Source organism: Choloepus didactylus, chromosome 19 (genome assembly GCF_015220235.1).
Source record: "Choloepus didactylus isolate mChoDid1 chromosome 19, mChoDid1.pri, whole genome shotgun sequence".
Taxonomy (NCBI): domain Eukaryota; kingdom Metazoa; phylum Chordata; class Mammalia; order Pilosa; family Megalonychidae; genus Choloepus; species Choloepus didactylus.
The window spans coordinates 32,200,753-32,220,937 of NC_051325.1; the positions used below are offsets into that span (position 1 = coordinate 32,200,753).

General features: G+C 36.9%; 1 protein-coding gene and 1 pseudogene across 5 annotated transcripts in view; one reads left to right on the forward strand and one right to left on the reverse strand.

Annotated features, from left to right (window-relative positions):
* Window positions 1–20,185, reverse strand: part of PTPRA (protein tyrosine phosphatase receptor type A) — a 184,851-nt gene that overhangs the window by 63,948 nt on the left and 100,718 nt on the right. For 3 of the 5 annotated variants that reach the window (XM_037811253.1, XM_037811254.1, XM_037811256.1), the window contains 2 exons: window positions 3,509–3,587; window positions 2,645–2,986 (listed from right to left, as the gene is read on the reverse strand). In XM_037811253.1, the coding sequence (XP_037667181.1) occupies window positions 2,645–2,986; window positions 3,509–3,587 (421 nt within the window). Of the gene's footprint in view, window positions 1–2,644; window positions 2,987–3,508; window positions 3,588–3,847; window positions 3,868–20,185 lie in introns of those variants that run through there. The other 2 variants (XM_037811255.1, XM_037811252.1) reach the window with 1 other exon arrangement.
* LOC119515368 lies at window positions 8,595–10,179 on the forward strand (annotated as a pseudogene).

Below are 20,185 nucleotides of genomic sequence, written 5' to 3' on the forward strand. Positions count from 1 at the left end.
CTATGTACCCCAGAAAAACATGTTCTTAATCTTAAATTCATTCCTGTGAGTGTGAACCCATTGTAAACAGGACCTTTTGAGGAAGTTGCTTCAGTTCAAGTTGGCCCAACTGAATCAGGATGGGTCTTAAATCGTTTTAATGGAGTACTTTATAAGCAGAGTGAAATTCAGTCACACAGAGAGAAAGCCACAGGAGGCAGCTGGAAATCAACAGGTCCCAGAAGAGAAAGGAGAAGCCGTCACCATGTACACTGCTAATGTGAAGGAAAAGCCAAGTACCCAGGATCACCAAAGCCAGCCCCAGACGGCCACAGTCTTCTTGGAGGAAGCATCACCTTGATGATGCCCCGGTTTTGGACTTCTCCTAGCCTCAAAACCACAAGCCAATAAATTCCCATTATTTAACCAACCACTGCATGGTATTTGTTTTAGCAGCTGAGAAATTAAAATAGGGTATAAGAATGTAAAATCGTCATAATAGTTCCCCTGTGCTTCACTGACTGAATAAATGTCACCGTGAAATGCAGTCTCAGTCTCCTCTAACATGAAATGTATTGAGTATACAATAACTGGTTTCTTACCTATGGCATACTTTGAACCTAAGGCAGATTGTGGAAAATTAAATTCCCTATCAGCAGGGTAAAAAGACCACAAAAGTTAAGAAACTGGCCTAACTTGTTATTTGCCAGCCCTGAGATCTAAGGCAAATCATTGAATCTCATAGTTTTAAATTAAGCATCTATTAAAAGGAGATAACTACACATGGTCATCTCACAGAATTATTAAATGAAAGAGAGTACAGATTAGAAGTTAAGAACTTGGGCTGTGAAATTAGTCAGTCTCACCTTTTCCATTTACTAATTCAGATTATACAAGTTATTTTGCCTAAACCCACAGCAAGAAATACATTTTACATCATTAATTAATATACTTATCCGTGTGTGTTTATATATAACAGAAACAAAGGTTTCACAAAATAATATATGTGAAAAGAACAGAAAACAAAAAGAACAAAAATGGAATAGAACAATTCACTGGAAAAACAAAACAAACCACTAGTGGTGACCCACTAAACTGATTTCATGAAATGATCATGACCTGCACCTAAGTAACAGTTTCATCATTGTAAAAAATGTTCATCTGTAAAATATAAAACAGAACGTACTTTATAGAATTATTCTATAAAACTTTTAGTACAGTGCTTAGCATACAGTAATAAATATGATAAAACTTGGTTAACTTCAAAGCAGAAAGCAAATATAAATATCAAACATTATTTGTCTGCAATCTCCTATCTCACCAAGAGTAGTGGGATGCCTTACATGTTAAATGTATGTTCACATGTTTACTGATAACTATCAGAGCAATTATGATAACCACAATAATAACTAACATTTAAAAATAGTGCTTAGTCTGTGCAGGCATCATTCTAAGTGCTTTAACCCATATGAACTCATTTTATCTTAATGGATCCCTGATGTACTATTATTAACATTCATTCCTATTTTACAGATGAAGAAATTGAGGCACAAAGAGGATAAGTAAACTTGCCTATAGTCATATAACTAGTAAATGGCACAGTTAGGACTCAAACTCAGGTATCATGGCTCTGCCGAGTGAGCTCTCAAACTGCAAAGATCCATTGCCTTAATAGTAGAAAATACAGGATTAAAGCAGGAAGGGGCAGGGTCTGGGTTATAAGGTGTAGCTTAAAGATGTCATCTGCAGTAACCAAATGAGATCCAATTTAGCAAATGTTTTCTGAATGCCTCCCACAAGCCAGAAGTGATTCCCTGTTTGGGTGCTCAACATCTAACAGGGAAGAAATACAAGCCATGGGGATGGGAATACAGAAGAGGGAACAGTGATTTTTTGCTAAAAAAGGAATCACAGTTACATTGTGGTCAGGTAACAATTATTTCCTTTACTCCTCAAAGAACCCTGTGAGGGATCCTCTCTCACCCTCTTTTATAGACGAGGAACCTGATGTTCAAAGAAGTTCAAAGAGGTTAGAAACCTGCTCTACCCTACCTGGTCCCAGGTCCAGTTCTCTGATTCTATCCTCAGGGTCATTTCACTTCATCATGGTAACTCTGACTCAAGCAGAGAAGAGGGCTGGGCTGAGGCTGTGAATAAACTGGCACTGCAACTTAACCATTTCCCTGAGCCCATGCCCCTATTTCTAAATCCACCCTTGGCCATTGGTCTCCCACTTCATATCTAATTGTTACTGTCATCTATATCCATTCTCCTTTCCATGTCTCCATGGATCCCTTCTCTTTCAAGGTTAATCCTATTACTCAGGCTCTATAACCTTTCGTCTTCAGTCTCTTGCATCATCATTCAGCTCTGTTTTTTTTCTCTTGTATTTTTAACCTACTGTTTTTTTTAACACACATTTAAGCCTCCCCAATCTAACCAGAATCCCACTCAAAACAGGAGACCCTTAGAATCTTTCTTCTTTCGGCTTAACTCTATGCCAACCAGATATTCCTGAGAATTCCCTAATCTAAGTTTCATCACTTTTACTTGGGCAATTTGACTTATTTCGAGAAATTTTATGGCTAGAAAACACAAACAAAGATAACAGAAAGCGTGAATAAACTCAAAGAGCCAAAGGACAAATAGAAACCATCTCCAGTACCTGAAGGAGGGAAGGTTTCTGGAGTGGTTGCTGCAGTGCTGGAATTTCCCTCCCAGAGCTCTGTTACAGCATCTGTGAACTGGTTATCTGGAAGCCATGTTCCATTCGGTGAAATTGTAGTGACTCCAGAATCTGTGTCTGCTGTTCTTGTGGTCCCATTATCAGAGTCTGAAGAATTGACAGTGGTTACATACTTGGGTCCCAGAGTTAGATTTGAGCTGAATGTTGGTGTCACGGAAGGAGAAGATACTGAAGAACTTGGATTTGAAGCTTTGGTCTCTTTTTTAACTGGTTCTGCTGTGGATGCTTTAACTGACTTTGTAACTCCTACTAAAGGTGAAACTACAAACAAAGAATAAGGAAATTACCACATGAAGAATATGAGGCTTAAAAGTACAGTACAAGTCACAAAGCAGCAAGCTCTAATAAGCTCTCAATCAAATGGAGACCCAGCAGAGACCAGCGTTTTTATCTACCGCTGGTAGATAGCATGAGATGTTAGCATTAGCTTTATCAGGGCCACTCCTCCAAAGGGTGACGGTCTAAAGGAGGAAGAAACTGGCTTTTCCACTTAGTTCCTCAAAATCAATATAAAAGAGTCTTAAATATCAACATTTTCTTTCACTTTTGAGGAATGAACACATAATATCTTGATTTATTTAGAAAGGTATGCAATATGTAAAACACTGCTGAGCATTCAATACGATTCAGAGATTTCCTCCAAAGACATCTATTTTACATCACTTTTGAGTAAAACTTTAATATTTTTTCTTTCTTTAACACCAGCTAAGGCTTCAAATTTGGGTCATTAAAATGTGGATGCAAAACTGTTCTGAACATCAGCTTTATCAAATGGCAACTTACCTGTGGTAGCATTGTTAGCACTGACATGTATCAGACCACTGCCAAGCAGAACAAGAATGATCCAGGAATCCATGCTGACCTGGAAAATAGGGAGCCATGTTAGATAATGTCCTGAATTATTTAACTATGTCCAAACTTCTCACCAAAGGGGTATTTTGAGCAGAATATTCTCAGCTATTAGAAAGTGAGCCCAGGACCATTGAACTTTTGAAAGTTTGATATGCACATTTCCCCAGAAGTCCAGCAATTTAATTGAGGCTCTATTTAAACTGTAAAATTTAATAAAAACATGCTTTTTAGAGCAGTGGCTTCTCAACCTTGGTTGCACATTAGAATCACCTGAAGAGCTTTTAAAACTCCCCATACAGACAGCATCAGAATCTTTGGATATGAGAGCTAGGCAGCAGTCCTTTTTTTTTTTTTTCTTTTAATGCAATTTTATTGAGATATATTGACACACCATATAATCCATCCAAGGTATAAAATCAGTGGCTCACAGTATCATCATATAGTTGTGCATTCATTGCCAGTCAAATTTTAGAATGTTTTCATTACTCTAAAATAAAGAAAAAAATAGAAATAAAAATAAAAAAGAATACCAAAATCATCCATACCCCTTATCCCCCACTATTATTTATATATATATTTTGTCTTTATTTTATTACTCATCTGACCATACACTGGGTAAAGGGAGTGTCAGTCACAAGGTTTTCACAATCACACAGTCACATAATAAAAGCTATGTAGTTATACAATTATCATCAAGAATCAACTCTACTAGACAATAGTTCAACAGATTCATGTACTTCCTTCTAGTTATTCTAATATACTAGAAACTAAAAAGGAATATCTATATAATGCATTAAGAATAACCTCCAGAATGACCTCTCGACTCTATCTGAAATCTCTTACCTACTAAAACTTTATTTTGTTTCATTTCCTTTCTCCCTTTTGGTCATGAAGGCATTCTCAATCCCACGATGCCAGGACCAGGCTCATCTCTGGGAGTCACAGCCCATGTTGCCAGAGAGACTTATGGTGCTGGGAGTCATGTCCCACATAGGGGGTAGGGTAGTGAGTTTATTTGCAGAGTTGGCTGACAGAAAGGGGCCACATCTGAACAACAAAAGTCTCTGGGGGTGACTCTTAGGCATAATTATAAGTAGGTTTAGCTTCTCAGAAGTCCTTTTTTTAAAAATTCAATTTTATTGAGATATATTCACATACAACACAATCATCCAAAGTGTACAATCAATTGTTCACAGTACCATCATATAGTTGTGCATTCATCACCCCCCAATCTATTTTTTGAACATTTTCCTTGTACCAGAAAAAGTGAAAGAATAAAAAATGAAAGTAAAGAAGAACACCCAAAACACCCCCCACCCTAATTTTCATTTAGTTTTCTGTCCCCATTTTTCTACTCATCCATCCATACACTGGATAAAAGGAGTGAGGTCCACAAGGTTTTCACAGTCACACTGTCACCTCTTGTAAGCTACACTGCTATACAATCGTCTTCAAGAGTTAAGGCAGTTTGATAGTTACAGGTATTTACTTCTAGCTATTCCAATGCATTAAAACGTAAAAAGGCTTATCTATATAGTGCTTAAGAATGCCCACCAGAGTGACCTCTCGACTCCACTTGGAATCTCTCAGTCACTGAAATTTTATTTTGTTTCATTTTGCATCCCCATTCTGGTCAAGAAAATGTTTTCAATCCCACAAAGTTGGGTCCAGATGCATCCCCAGGAGTCATATCTCAGGTTGCCAAGAAGATATACACCCCTGGGAGTCAGATCCCACATAGGGGGGAGGGCAGCAAGTTCACCTGCTGAGTTGGCTCAGCTAGAGAGAGGGACGGCCACATCTGAGCAACAAAGAGGTACTCAGGGGGAGACTCTTAGGTTTAGCCTCTCCTTTGCAGTGACAAGCTTCATAAAGCCAAGTCCCATGATCTCAGCAGTCCTTTTTAAAGCTCCCCAAGTGATTCCTATATGCATCGTCAGACTGGCAAGTATAATGGAGAAGGTAGGTTGACTGCACTGATGGACTGCTCTTCAAAGCAGACATTGTAGCAGCAGTCCTCAACTTTTATTACTTCAAACACATCAGAGAGCTGTGACTCATTCCCACTTTTCTTCTTTATACTATTCTTTATTTTCCAGATTTTTAAAAATAATGAGCATATTTTTAATAAATAAAGGAAATCAATAAAAGTAAGTTAAAAAGAAAGCAGGTTTCACCAAAGCACGAAAATTAGAAAAGCAAAACTAAAAGAAAGATACTGCAGAAGACTGGCATACTCAGAAGAAAGCATGTAAAGGGAAAAGAACAATGTATACATGGTGGATGGCAAGTTGGAGAGGATTTGTATGTATGAACTAGCATAAATGAGAGACATAGTCAGAATTTACGAAGATCCATGTCACTAGCAAGGTATAGCCACAGACCACAGCCAGGAAAACCACAGGCCTTATTCTTTCCAGATAATATAAAGACCCTGAGGCATAAACTCCTATGACTTCCTAATCCCTTATATACAACTCTTCTGCAATTACATCTATCTTTACTTCCCCTCCTCAAATCCCCTTGTCTTTTATTTCAAATAGGCTCAAGGTCCTCTTCACTCTTCAAGGATGCCATATACAAACCACTTCTCTTGGAGCCTACTCTAACAGCCCCTGCTCCTGAAGGCTTTTGCCAACTGGATTTATAATTACCTACCACTCTGTTGTCACTTAAGACACTGTCATGTGCTCCACAGTTTTCTTCCCAGCCCCAAATTCTGATATTCTCCTGGATGATTTCAATATCCTCACAGATAACAATAAGCACAATCCACATCTGTGCCAGCCTCTCAGTTCCTTGACTTCCTCAACTTCAAAGACCTTCTATCTCAGTTCTACTTGGGATACCCACAACAATGGCCATACTCTAGATTCCGTTATGGCCTGGAAAAGCTACCATACTGAACCTCACTTTCCTATCTTTGAAGTTCTCTCTGTCTACATCTGTTCTCTGACTTCCTCCTGGCCTTCAGTCCCTTCAACCCTCTTTAATTTTCTTTCATATATCTTTGCCTTGTTTTTATTTCTATCTGTGCCAGTATGGATGTATTATGTCCCCTAAAATGCCATGCTCTTTGATGCAATCTTGTGGGGGCAGATGTATTAGTGTTGATTAGGTTGGAATCCTTTGATTGAGTGATTCCATGGAGATGTGACTCAATCAACCATGAGTGAAATGTTTGATTGGATAATTTCCATGCAGATGTTACCCCACCCATTCAGTGTAGGTGTTAATTAAATCACTGGAATCGTATAAAAGAGTTCACAAACAGAAGGACCTCAAAGCAGCTGTGAGTGACATTTTGGAGAGCAACTGGGAGAGACATTTTGGAGATGGCCATTGAAAGCAGACTTATGCTACCCCAGAGTTTGCCCCAGAGAAGTTAAGGGAGCAACATTTTGAAGAACACACAGGAGCCGAGGGAAGAGCTGGAACACACCCTGGGATCAGCGGATGCCAGCCACGTGCCTTCCCAGCTAAGAGCGGTTTTCCAGACGTCACTGGTCTTCCTTCGGTGAAGGTATACTTGTGTTAATTCCTTAATTTGGACATCTGCATGGCCTTCAGACTGTAGCTTTGTAAACAAATAAACACTCTTTATAAAAACCAATCCATATCTGGTATTTTGCATAACGGCAGCATTAGCAAACCAGAACACCACCCAATCAAGAAAACTTGGTGTCAGTTCAATAACTCTCTTGCTAATACACTAAATTCCTTGGCTACATTGCTCTTCTATCACACCTCACTCCCACCCCCTCAAAAAAAAAATTAATCCTGAACTAATCTACTTTTCAACCTTACATTGAGCTGCCAGTGCTGTTTCAGAAAATCAAACAACCTAGAAGGTTGGTATCACTAGAAATTGCTATTTCTGCCCTTAATTGAACTCTGAACACTTTTTTCAACCTTTCTGTATTTCCCTAGTCAGCTTTCTCTCTAATTCTTCATAGCAGTGATTTCAAACCTCCTCTCCCTTCCAACCGTCCCCTCTCACTCTTGGCTGTTGATGTTGATTACACTTCAGAAAAAATAGAAGCTATTGCACTGGGACACCCTCAGCCACCATATCTATAAATTTCTTCCTTCTCTGCAATTCCTTCTAAGGATACCAGTCCCTTAAGAACTTGGCCCTGTTGATTCTCTACCATCACCTCTCAGCTTTAACTCTTCCTTTTTATAGCAGCATTTAAACACAGTTAAGACTTTCTCAAAGAAAAGAAAGAAAAACTCCTTTGAATCTACATCAGTCCTCTAGCTAGCATTCTCTCTACTATGCCTCACAGCCAAATTTCTTAGAAAGAGTTGTCTCCATGGCAATCTGGCCTCTATTTCCACCATTCCACTAAAACAGCTCCCTCCATTTTAAAAGAATAATCTCTTTAAAAATATTTTCAACTAATTCACAAAGGGGTCTAATTTCTCTAATATATAATGGGCTCCTACAGATTAGTAATTTAAAAAGGACCAATAATCCTATAGAAAAAATGGACAAAAGATACGAAACATAATTTTTTCACCTATCAGATTGGCAAATATAAAAAATTTTGAAAATATTGCATTGGCAAGGGTTTGAGAAAACAGACACTCTCATATGAGCTATAAATATTTATCAGAATTACAAATGCATAAGCCCTTTGATGCAATTCCACTTCTAGGAACTTATTCTACAGATATACTCAAACACTCAAAGTAACCCATGTACAAGGTTATTCAATGCAGGATTGTTTGCAATAGGAAAAAGACTGGAAACAACTTAATGTCTATCAATTGGGGGGGCTAGATGGGAGTATGATTATAAAAATTATGGCATATTCATACAACAGAATGCTGTGTAGCTATTTAAAATAATGAGGGGGAGGCCTGGAACACTATGGGTGGTGTGTGGAGGGGCTGTAGCCGCGTCTCCTGTTCCCTGTCGGTGGCGTGACCACCAATCCCCCCTCGTCCAGGATCCGTTTCCCCTCTCTGGAACCCAGGCAGCGGGGAATACTCCAGATATATTTTTGCCATCATGGATAGGTTCGGAGATATATCAGAAGGTGAACTAGATCATTCTTTCTTTGACAGTGATATTGAAGAGGCAAAGAAATGTAAAAGTAACTCAGTGTTTGACAAGCAAAATTATAATCTTAAAGAGGGAATAGAGAAACACACAGAAAATGTAAACATGAAATTTGAAGGACAAAGGAAAATCTTCTTACTGAAAAGAGAAATGAAAGAAAAGAGAAAATTCCTTAAGAAGATCACCCTGTAAAAAATGATATTATACAAAATAGAAGTTCTTTACCTTTGATCATGTCTTTAAGAAAAAAAAACATTGTGTGATATTACAACAGGACATAAAATGCACTTGCCCTTTTCAAACAGAATCCCCCAAACTGTAAAAGGTGAAGATGATTACTAAACAGATGGAGAGGAAAGCAGTGATGATGAGATGGGAAAAGATATCATGTCAGGTCCAAGTCAGCTAAACTATCTAATGACTTTAAAAAGAGCATGAATAAAAAATATTCCAAAATTAGTTTCCTCTTCCTCCTCTTCTTTGTCTTCCTCATCTTCAAGTTCAGATAAAAGGTCTGATATTTGTATATCTAAATCATCTCATCATTGAAGACACATATATCTGGTATAGACCTCTTATCACCAAAACAGAAATATAAACCAGGAATGAAATCAACAGGAAAACAAACTTTAAGTACTAAACCAAAAGCTGGTGACTACACCGAGGAATCTGAAGATACTGTAACTGATGTAATTCCTCTTTCAACCCTAGACATCAGCCCTATTCAGTCTTTTAAACTGGCCACATCAAATGATCAAAAAGTAAAAGTTAAAAAACAAGAAAATGTGAGTCAAGAAGTATATGGAAATTCTGAGGATTTAAAGCATAATTCAAAATAATTGAAAGTAGCTAAGAAAGGAAAAGAAAAATGTGGGTCCAGTCCCACCTCCAATTCTTCATTGTTGGATTCCAATTTAGACCACAAAGATAAACAAAAAGTCATACATGAAACAAAGGACCTGAATCATCTTTTGAAAGCTTTCTGCAATTAGATAAAAAGGGACCACAAAAACATCACTTGAATCCCCCTTCAGTAGTACCTAGAAAAAATTATTCTTTCACAAGAGAAGAGGCGAGACAGATTGATCGGGAAAATCAGACAATTTTGAAAGAACTATCCAGACAGGCTGAAAAACCAGAAAGCAAAGGTACAATTCCTAGAAGATCGATTGGCCATCCTCCTAAGTTGTATCTTAGTGCTCTCAACAGACAGAGAGAACAACAAAGGATTGAAAGAGAAAATGTGGCTTTATTGAAAAGGCTTGAAGCTGTGAACCCAACAGTTGGTATTAAACTCTCAGAACGAACTGATGGACTATCTTCACAACATGGGTTATCTCAACTCATCACCATCCTCACGATGAGTGAGATTTACTCTTGGTCAGTATAGCTCTCTTGGCTAATACAGCCCACTAAGAGAAGCTTCCAGGACATGCAATGGTCTAAGGTGTAAGAGTGAGCAATTGATTTTTGACAAATCCAATGGCCTGGTGTTAAGACATAACCCCCTAATGTTCGTACAGCTCAGTTATAAAACTGTTTTTTACTTTAAATGTTGTTCATTCAATTTTGATTGATGTGCTCTTGTATATTGATATAATTCTCTGTGCAAACACCAGTAATATTGTTCTAAGCAATTTAAGGTATACAGTAGTGAGTTGTAATTTATTGTAATTCAGTTCAAAATTGTTTTCAAAAAGACAATTTAATGTTAAATCAGTGTTTCCTATAAGGATGTATTTATATGAGATGTATAGGTATCTAATAGGGAAATGGCAGTATTTATATATATTTTCTCAACATAGAAATCGACTCAGCTGTCATGCTGACACAAGAACGGTGATGGTATCACTGCATGTGCCACCCAAGAAGCTTTAAACTACGTAGCCCTCATTTTATGCTTTTCATTTCTTGAAAGCTTTAAACCATGAGCTTAGATCCTAAATTTGACTTTGTTTTGTTTGCTTCAGAACTTGCGTGGTGTGGTTCATTACTTGACTGTATGATAGTTACACATTCTTATGAAACAAGAACTTGAAGTTTGTTTTCATTGGTGGGGTTGATTAAGATTTGAACAGCTGAGAGAAGCTTCTACTGGGGCCTTATGATTCACCAGACATATTTACTACTTCCGTATAAGTGCCCTGAGTTAAATCTTAAAATGTGATCAACCATTTCACTCTTTAATGCTGTGAATATTAAAAAGTTCAACTCAGAACCTCCTCTTTTGTGTTTTTATACATTCAGGTGAAGTACTATTAATGATTTTGAGAAATGAGGTAGGTTTTAGAGCTCCAGTCTACCGCACTGTGAGTATTTTGTCCAGGGACCAGGTCACTTGCATCATAAGCAAAAGGAAGTATTTACTGCATCAGTAAAACAGCACTTGAAGAGCAAAGAAATAGATACTGATGTGTGATACTGTTAACATGTTGTGCTTTGATTTACTATCTATTGTATTAAGAGAGAAGATTTAGAATAAGAAAGAAATGCAATGTCTCATGGTTTTAGAAATTCCATCTAGTATTTGTAAGGTCTGAGAAAAGAAACCTAAAATAGGAATGGTAAAGGAAAAAAAAAACAACATACATTTGTTGAGGCTTCTACTTTAAATATCAGCTAATTTGGTTTGGTTTGGTTTTATCTGTTTTTTTTTTGCTGAATGCCAGGAATATCATTTTTGCCAGTCCTGCGTTTAAAGGGCTAGTAATCTAGGTCACATTTGTAATTAGAATATTTTCTGCCAATCTATAGGCTTTTTTTTCATACAACAAAATATAATATCTTGACTAAAAGGGGGAAAAAAGAAAGGTAACAAGCTGAGGTCACAGTGGCTGAGAGATCCCAAATAGTTGAGAGGCTGTCCTGGAGGTTTTTCTTATGCAAGCTCAGCTAGACATCATAAATGGCCACAGTACGCATGCCCTTACCAAAAGTAGTCCCCAAATACCTAGGTCCCCACCTGAGATTCTATACAAGATTCACTCACTAAGTTTTTTCTCTCAGAGACTTGAATCTACCAGAGTGTTCCTATGCCAGACAAGTCCTAAAACCAAGAGGCAACAGCCTCTTTAAGAACAACAATCAGATGCAGCCCCTTTCCCCATACTGTCAATATGCCTTTCAATATGAACAGGTTAGGGTGCTCATTGCCTAGACACTCTGAAGATGAAGAGATTAAGTGAGAGAAAGGGGTAGTAACAAACAAGATAAGATTTAACAAAGGTCTATGAATACTGAAATTTTATTTTATATATATATACAAATATATATATGTTTTTTTGGATGTTAGGGTGTTGGAATAGCTGGAAAGAGGTAAATGACATGGTGGAACTGTACCCTATAATATCCTTTGAAATTTGCTCCATAGCTACTCATTAAATTGTGCTTTGAAAGGCTTCACCTTTCTGTATATACCCTATATTGCATAATAAGGAAAGAACTGAAACTGTGGAACTGTTACCCATAACAATTTTTGAAATTACCTACATAACTGCTTGTTGAGCTGTACATTGAAAGTTAACATCTTTCTGTATGCATATTTCACAATAATGGAAATAGCTGAAGTTGCGGAACTGTGACCCATGACATTCTTTGAAATTTGTTCTCTAACTACTTGTTAAATTGTACTTTGAAAGTTATCACTGTTATGTATTTATGTTAAATTTCACAATAAAAAATGCATTAAAATATATATAATATTTTGGTCATGGTTGCTTCTGCTGTCCTAGTTATCACTGTTTTTTGCTACTTACCTCTTCAACAACCATTAAAATATGTTGCAAAGTTTCTATACTAAATGCTAAATCTTTCTCCTTTTTAATGTGAATTTTTTTTATCTGTAGCCAAAATAAGGAGACTGGCTTTTATTTTTCATTGTTAACTCATGCTCTGGGTGAAATATTGTAGCATGTATAGTGAACTTACTTTTCTTAACACCTTTGGCAGTAAGCCAAACTAATTTTACTAAGTATCAATTCAAAATTTCTTGGTCTTAGTTCGTGTTAACAGATTTTGTTTAAAATAGGGTATGTGAAGAGTGGGAACAATGAAGTTAAAAAATTCACATGAACACAACCTGGCTATATGATTTTTCTGCTTCTTTCTTTGAGCTATAATTTTCATTAGATATAATTTGATACTCTCTTCTAGTGAACAAGTTTTTACATCATTTAGTACTCTGCTTTATATATAAGCTACAGCTATCCTAAACCAAGGTTTTTTTTTGTTTTTTTTTTAAACTTATTGCACTATTAGCATTCGTATAGCAACTTATCTTTGAGAGAGATAAGATAATGCTGAATTTAAAACTCAGCATTAGGACAGCTGCCCAATGGTGATAGTCAATTTTTTTAAAGTGATTTTTAAGTTGTTAGAGACATTATATATACAAAATCCTTTATACTCATAATGGCATTAGTCTCTGAGTACATTTGTATGATCTTTGTAGCCATATGTCAGGATAGAAAATATACATTTTCATGGATAAAACTGTACTTTGATTTTAGATACAAATTTAATGCCTTTAGTTTTTACTACATCGAAAAGAGAAGTTCATCTAAGTATTACTGATAACAGGGATTAAACTTTACATAAAAGTTGTAAGAGCAACATTATTCATCTTTTTCAAACAGAGTGTACAATTCTGTTGTCATGGGTACTTATATATGATGAAAATATACAGAAGGATAGGAATCGAAAAATGTGATATTCTCTGATATAAGTCAAGGTATTTTGAAGTTGTTATTGCTTACAGAGCAGTTTTATGAAGGAATCATAAGTATATTACTCTTCATTTTTAAGAACATAAAAGAGTGAAGGAGGAGAGAAACCAAGATGGCGGCTAGGTGAGACAGGGCTAAGGAACACCTCCATGGAAAACACTAGATAAGGACCAGAGAGTGACCCAGAATACCGGTTACAGCGATGTGCCAGCTGGACAAGATCTGCTAGTTCCCAGGGGCTGTATACTTGGTGAAACTGAGAGTCTGCATTCTGAAACAAGTGAGTAAGCTGGCTGGAAGTCCCGCAGCCGCGCGGCGATCCAGGGAAGCCAGGGTTTGGCGTCTGGAGACCAATGGGCTCTTTTAATAATTAAAAAAAAAAAAAAAAGAAAAAAGGGGAAAAGCCAGGAGCAGCTGCAGTTGCGATCGGCTGCAGGTGCGATCATGGGAAACACGCAGTAAACACAGCAAGAGGGGGCTGGGCCGGCCTCTCGGTGTCTGGCCTGGAAGATAGCCCACTGCAGATATCCTTGGGGCTGGGGGAACGGAGCGGAGAGCCAGAAGCCGAAAGAATCCCCACAGCTAGCAGCTCGCTCCCGGGAGGGCTGGACAAACTCCTGCCTGGGGCCGTGCCCACAGCCCAGAGCCCCGCCAGTTGTCCTGGAGCTGGGAAGGAGGAACTGTGCGAGTAGGGGTGTGTGGAGATGCCCCGTTCAGCCATTTTTGCATAAGGCTGAAAGTGACCTGGCTCGGCCCAGCGGCCCGGGGCTTCCCTTGAGGGACAGCGCGCGCTGATGACGTAGCACAGCATTACCTCAGCAGAGGTCCTGAAGGATCGCGGCTGGGTGGGGGGACCTGCTAGGAGATCCCAGAAACCCTACGCCAACTCCGGTGGTTTGTGGGACATCGAGAGAGAGAGGGGCTGGGGCTGAAATGAAATGAAGGCTTGGACTCTTGCGGCAGCCTTGAATCTCCGGGAACCGGGGGGATTTGAATATTGAGGCTGTCCTTCCTCCCTGACCACCCGTACAAGCGCCCGGCATTCAGGGAGGACAGCTCCAGCAACACACCCAGGCTGAGTTCTCCGGCTGGACCCCACAAGAATCGTTTCCCCATATAACGTGGGGACAAGGTGGAGAACTGACTTGAGAGGTATAGGTGACTCAGACGCCATCTGCTGGTTAGTTAGAGAAAGTGTATGTCACCAAACAGTGTTTCTGAAAAATTAGATAGGTTTTTTTTTTTTTTACAAATTAAAAGAACCCTGTCGAGCAGAGCAAATGCCAAGAGGCCAAAAACAACAGAAAATCTCAATGCATATGATAAAACCAGACGATATGGAGAATCCAACTCCAAACACACAAATCAAGTTATCAGAAGAAATGAAGTTCCTTGCAGAATTAATCAAAGAAATACAATCGAGGAACGAAAGCATGGCAAAGGATTTAAAGGACATCAAGAAGACCATGGCCCAGGATATAAGCGACATAAAGAAGACCCTAGAAGAGCATAAAGAAGACATTGCAAAAGTAAATAAAACAATAGAAGATCTTATGGAAATAAAAGCAACTGTTGGCCAAATTAAAAAGACTCTGGATATTCACAATACAAGACTAGAGGAAGCTGAACAACATCTCAGTGTCCTAGAAGTCCACAGAACAGAAAATGAAAGAACAAAAGAAAGAATGGGGAAAAAAATTGAAAAAATCAAAATGGATCTCAGGGAAACGATAGATAAAATAAAACATCCAAACTTAAGACTCATTGGTGTCCCAGAAGGGGAAGAGAAGGGTAAAGGTCTAGAAAGAGTATTCAAAGAAATTGTTGGGGAAAACTTCCCCAACCTTCTACACAATATAAATACACAAAGCATAAATGCCCAGCAAACTCCAAATAGAATAAATCCAAATAAACCCACTCCAAGACATATTCTGATCAGATTCTCAAATACTGAAGAGAAGGAGCAAGCTCTGAAAGCAGCAAGAGAAAAGCAATTCACCACATACAAAGGAAAACAACATAAGACTAAGTTGTGACTACTCAGTGGCCACCATGGAGGCGAGAAGGCAGTGGCATGACATATTTAAAATTCTGAGAGAGAAAAATTTCCAACCAAGAATACTTTATCCAGCAAAACTCTCCTTCAAATTCAAGGGAGAGCTTAAATTTTTCACAGACAAACAAATCCTGAGAGACTTTGCCAATAAAAGACCTGCCCTACTTCAGATTCTAAAGGGAACCCTACCAACAGAGAAACAACAGAAAGAAGAAAGAGATATAGAGAATTTTAACAGAAATATATAGTACTTTACATCCCAAAGCACCAGGACACTCATTTTTCTCTAGTGATCACGGATCTTTCTCCAGAAGGGACCATAAGCTGGGACATAAAACAAGCCTCAAAAAATTAAAAAAAAAAAAAAAATTGAATATACTCAAAGCACATTCTCCAACCACAATGGAATACAAATAGAGGTCAATAATTTTTGAACTGTAACTCCACTATTTACTTCCTACATGATATAAATTACACAAACCCTAATGACAAATCAGTGGTTTTGAACTCAATGTAAAATATGTAATTTTAGACAACTATATAAAGGTAGGGGGATGGAGGAGTATAGGAACATAGTTTATGTATCCTATTGAAGTGAAGGTGAAGGTAGTATCAAAGAAAAACAAGATTGTTATGGATATAAGAGGTTAATTTTAACCCCCACAGCAAACATAAAGAAACTATCAGAGAATGTAACCATAGAGATGAATTGTAGAGTTCGGGTTAAGAGAAATGGGGGAAAGGGCAATGGGGAGTTAAGAAATGAATGTGGAGTTGCTGTTTGAGGTGAAGGGAAATTTCTAGTAATGGATGGTGGGAAAGAGCATTACAACATTCTAAAGGTGATTAATCCCACTAATGGAAGGCTAGGGAGGGGGTGGAATGGGAAGATTTAGGCTGTATATATGTTCCCACAACTAAAAAAAAAAAAAAAAAAGACAGTCTAAATAGATGATTGAATGCCAAGGATGAACTTGGATGGAATTAGAGGATAGAGGACAGGTGGCTCAAAGGGACACAGTTGAGACATAAGGTAAAGGAAATACAGAATGTAAGCTTTGTATCATTGTTGAACCTGTTGTACTTCTTAGCTGCACTTAATGGGATTGCATAAAAGAATGTTCTTGTTCATGGGAAGTGTATACGTGAATTATAGTGTATGTTCAAGGATGTGTGCAGCTAGCTCTCATATGTTCAGAAGACAGAGCAATAGATGATGGATGATAGATAGGGAGGGAGGGAAAGAAATAGCGATGTGACAGCATGTTAAGGTTGGTGGATTGAGCTATCGGGGGAGGGGGGTCAGGGTATGATGGAATTCTTTGTATGGGGTTAGTATTGTTTCTGCAACTGTTCCTATAACTTTGAATTTACTTCAAAATAAAAAAAAAAGAGTGAAGGATCATCTAGCACTACTATTATATTTGGTTCACTTGTATTGTTTGTACTTCAAAGACTTAAATTTGTAACTAGAAATTATCCTCAGCTGTGATCTAAAATTATTAGGCTAGATTGTTATTGAGAGTTATTTTCATCTCTGTCAAATGTTAAACCAATGTTGTCTACTTTTTTAAAAATTTCTATGAAAGATTTTGAACTATTAAAACTGTTTCCTGAGGGATAGCTAATATCTCACGCTTCCTTTTTTCAAGCTTCATAAAAAGCTTTCTTGGATACTACTCAAAATAAAGTTTTCTGGTTTGCTTATAAAAAAAAAAGAACAAGAGAGCTCTTTGGAGATCATTTCATTTCAGTACACAAGATACATTAAGTGGGAAAAAAAGCAAGGTAAGGAACCTGCATTTCTAAAGAGTTGAGGAAGGGGACACTTCACTGTATATGCCTTTGAAACTTATGATTTTGAACCACCTTAAAAATAACTTTTGCAAAAAATTAAATTTAAATTCAGGGGTAGGGGATCAGCTGGTGTTTCTCTTTCCTCCCTCCCCGTCCCCACAAGCATGACCTCTTTGTGGTTAAACTCTTTGACCTCTCTCTGTTACATCTGATTTATTGACAATCTACACTCTCCCCAATTCCTCTCCCCATACATCTCTTTCTGAAGAGGGTTTTAAAAGCTTGTTCTGCAATGAAGATCTAGAATGGATGAACGATGAAATGGTTTGGATCCAAAGGAAATATGAACTATCGAATGTTAGAAGGAAACCAGACCTGACAGCTGTAGTCTGCACAATGCTGGAAACCCTGTGCATACATTCTAATTTTTTTCTTCTCAACAGACGAGCTACTGTTTGTGATATTTTTATTTTATTTTAAAAATCTGTTTGTCTGGCAGTTTCTCATAAAACTAAGTATACCTACCACATGATCCAGGATTCCATTCCTATATATTTACTCAAGAAAAACAGGAACATATGTCCACAAAAAGATTTGTTCAAGAATGTTAATAATAATATTATTCAGCAATAAAAATGAAAAAAAAAAAAAACCAAGAAACTAACAAACACAACAATATGGATGAATCTAAGAAACGTTATGCTGAGTGAAAAAAGCCTTATGAGTATAAAATGTATGATTCCATATAATATATGAAGTTCTAGAACAAGCAAAATTATATATATAATGGAAAAAGGAATGAAGTTCTGATACAACATGGATAAACCATGAAATCATTATGTTGAGTGAAATAAGCCAGACACAAAAGGCCAAATAGTGTATAATTATGCTTACATGAAATATCTAGAATAACCAAATTTATATAAACAGAAAGTAGATCAGAGGTTACCAGAATCTGGGGCAAGGGACAGGAATGGGGAGTTACCGCTTAATGAGTACAAAGTTTCTCTTTGGCGTAATGAATAAGTGTTGGTAATGGATGGTGGTGATGGTAACACAACATTGTGAATGTAATTAATACCACTGCATTATATACTAAAAATGGTTAAAATGGGAAATTTTGTGCTATATATATTACTATAATAAAAAATAAAATAAAAGCAAAACCATTGTGGGGGAAAAAATCAGAACAATGGTTTACCTGGGGAAAGGACAAGGATTTACTGAAAAGGGACATGAGAGTACCTCCTGGATGATGGTAAGATTTTGTATCTTCACAGGAATTTGGGCAGCAGGCATGCATGCATTTTTCAGAACTCAATGAATGATAACCTTATGATTTGTGCATTTCATTGTACATAAATTATATTTAAAAAAAATCCCACCCATAAATAAATATTGTACTCTAGTTGATGATATGCATGCTTAAGTACCTGGGGAGAAGTGTCATGATAAATGAAATTTAACTTTGAACTATATATCTATATATATAAAAAAAGAATTGACGGATGAATAGAGGGATGGAGAGATGAATAGATACATGATAAAACAAGTGTAGTAAAATGTTAATTGTAGAATCTAGACAATGGGTATAAAATGCTTTCAACTTTTCTCTAAATATGAGAAGTCTTTTATATAATAAAAGGCTGATAAAATAATCAGCTTAGGAAATACCTGCATTTTTGTGATATTGAAATTTATAATCCTGGGACACAGTATTTTTCCATTTATTCAAGTTTTTATGTTCCTCAAAGTGTCATTGTATTGATTTTTGCCCTCACATTTCTTGCTGCATTTATTCCTCAGTGTTCTATATTGTGTAACCATTATGAATGGCATCTTTGAAATGTGATTTATGAAAGGGATATTTTTGTTATATAGGAAAGCCATTGGTCCTTCCCCACTCTGATTACATATAATAAACTAATTTAAAAAAAAAATAAAAAGTAACGCATGTTCATTACATATAATTTCCTTCCCTACCTTATACATCATTTTCTATTAAGCAACAGTGGCCTGAGTAAAGACAGAATTACATCATCCAGGAATGCCAAAAAAATTGGAGGAAACCCAAGTTTATACATCTTTCATTTTTCAAAAAGTATTTGTGAATCATAAGCCTTGGTTGACTTGTGAATGCTGATCAACTGAGCAGCAAGGCTTGGAGATGAGTCATGAAGTCTGGGCAGTTCCCTAATTTATTGGACATAATGGCTCACACATTGTTTTCTCTCTCCTATCCCACCACACCCAGACAAATGGCCAATATACAGTCCTTATCTCATTACAAAAACATTTACTTTTCTTTAATATTTTTTATTGTAGAACATAACATATATACATAAAAGTGATAATTTTACAAGTGCAATTCAACAGAGAGCAAATTTCAAAGAATATTATAGGTTGCAATTCCACAGTTTCAGTTATTTACTTATGAAATATAAGATATATACAAAAAGGTAACATCTTTCAAAGTATGACTTAACAGGTAGATATATAAGAAATTTCCAAAGTTATTATGAGTTATAATACCATAGTTACAGTTATTTTCCTTACTGTGAAATCTAACATATACACAAGAAGGTATAGCTTTCAAATTACAATTTAACAAGTAGCTACAGAACAAATTTCAAAGGATGCTCTGGGTTACATTTTCACCATTTCAATTCTTTCCTTCTAACTATTCTAATACCCTAGCAACTAAGAAAAAGAAAATTATATAAAGATTCAGTATTCATAATTCTTTGTTACATTAAATCTTGTCTGTTGCTACCCTTTCCTCTAGTTTAATCACTTTCCCAATCTTCAGGGATGTCTAGATAGTGACTCTAGCTCTTTTTAAAAGTTATTGTTTCAACTGCATATACATTAGGATCTTCAGTAAGTATGGTTTAATATTCAAACAAAAGAGAAAAATCAAGATGCCATTAGTAATTACTTAAAATCCCTAGGACAAAAGACAA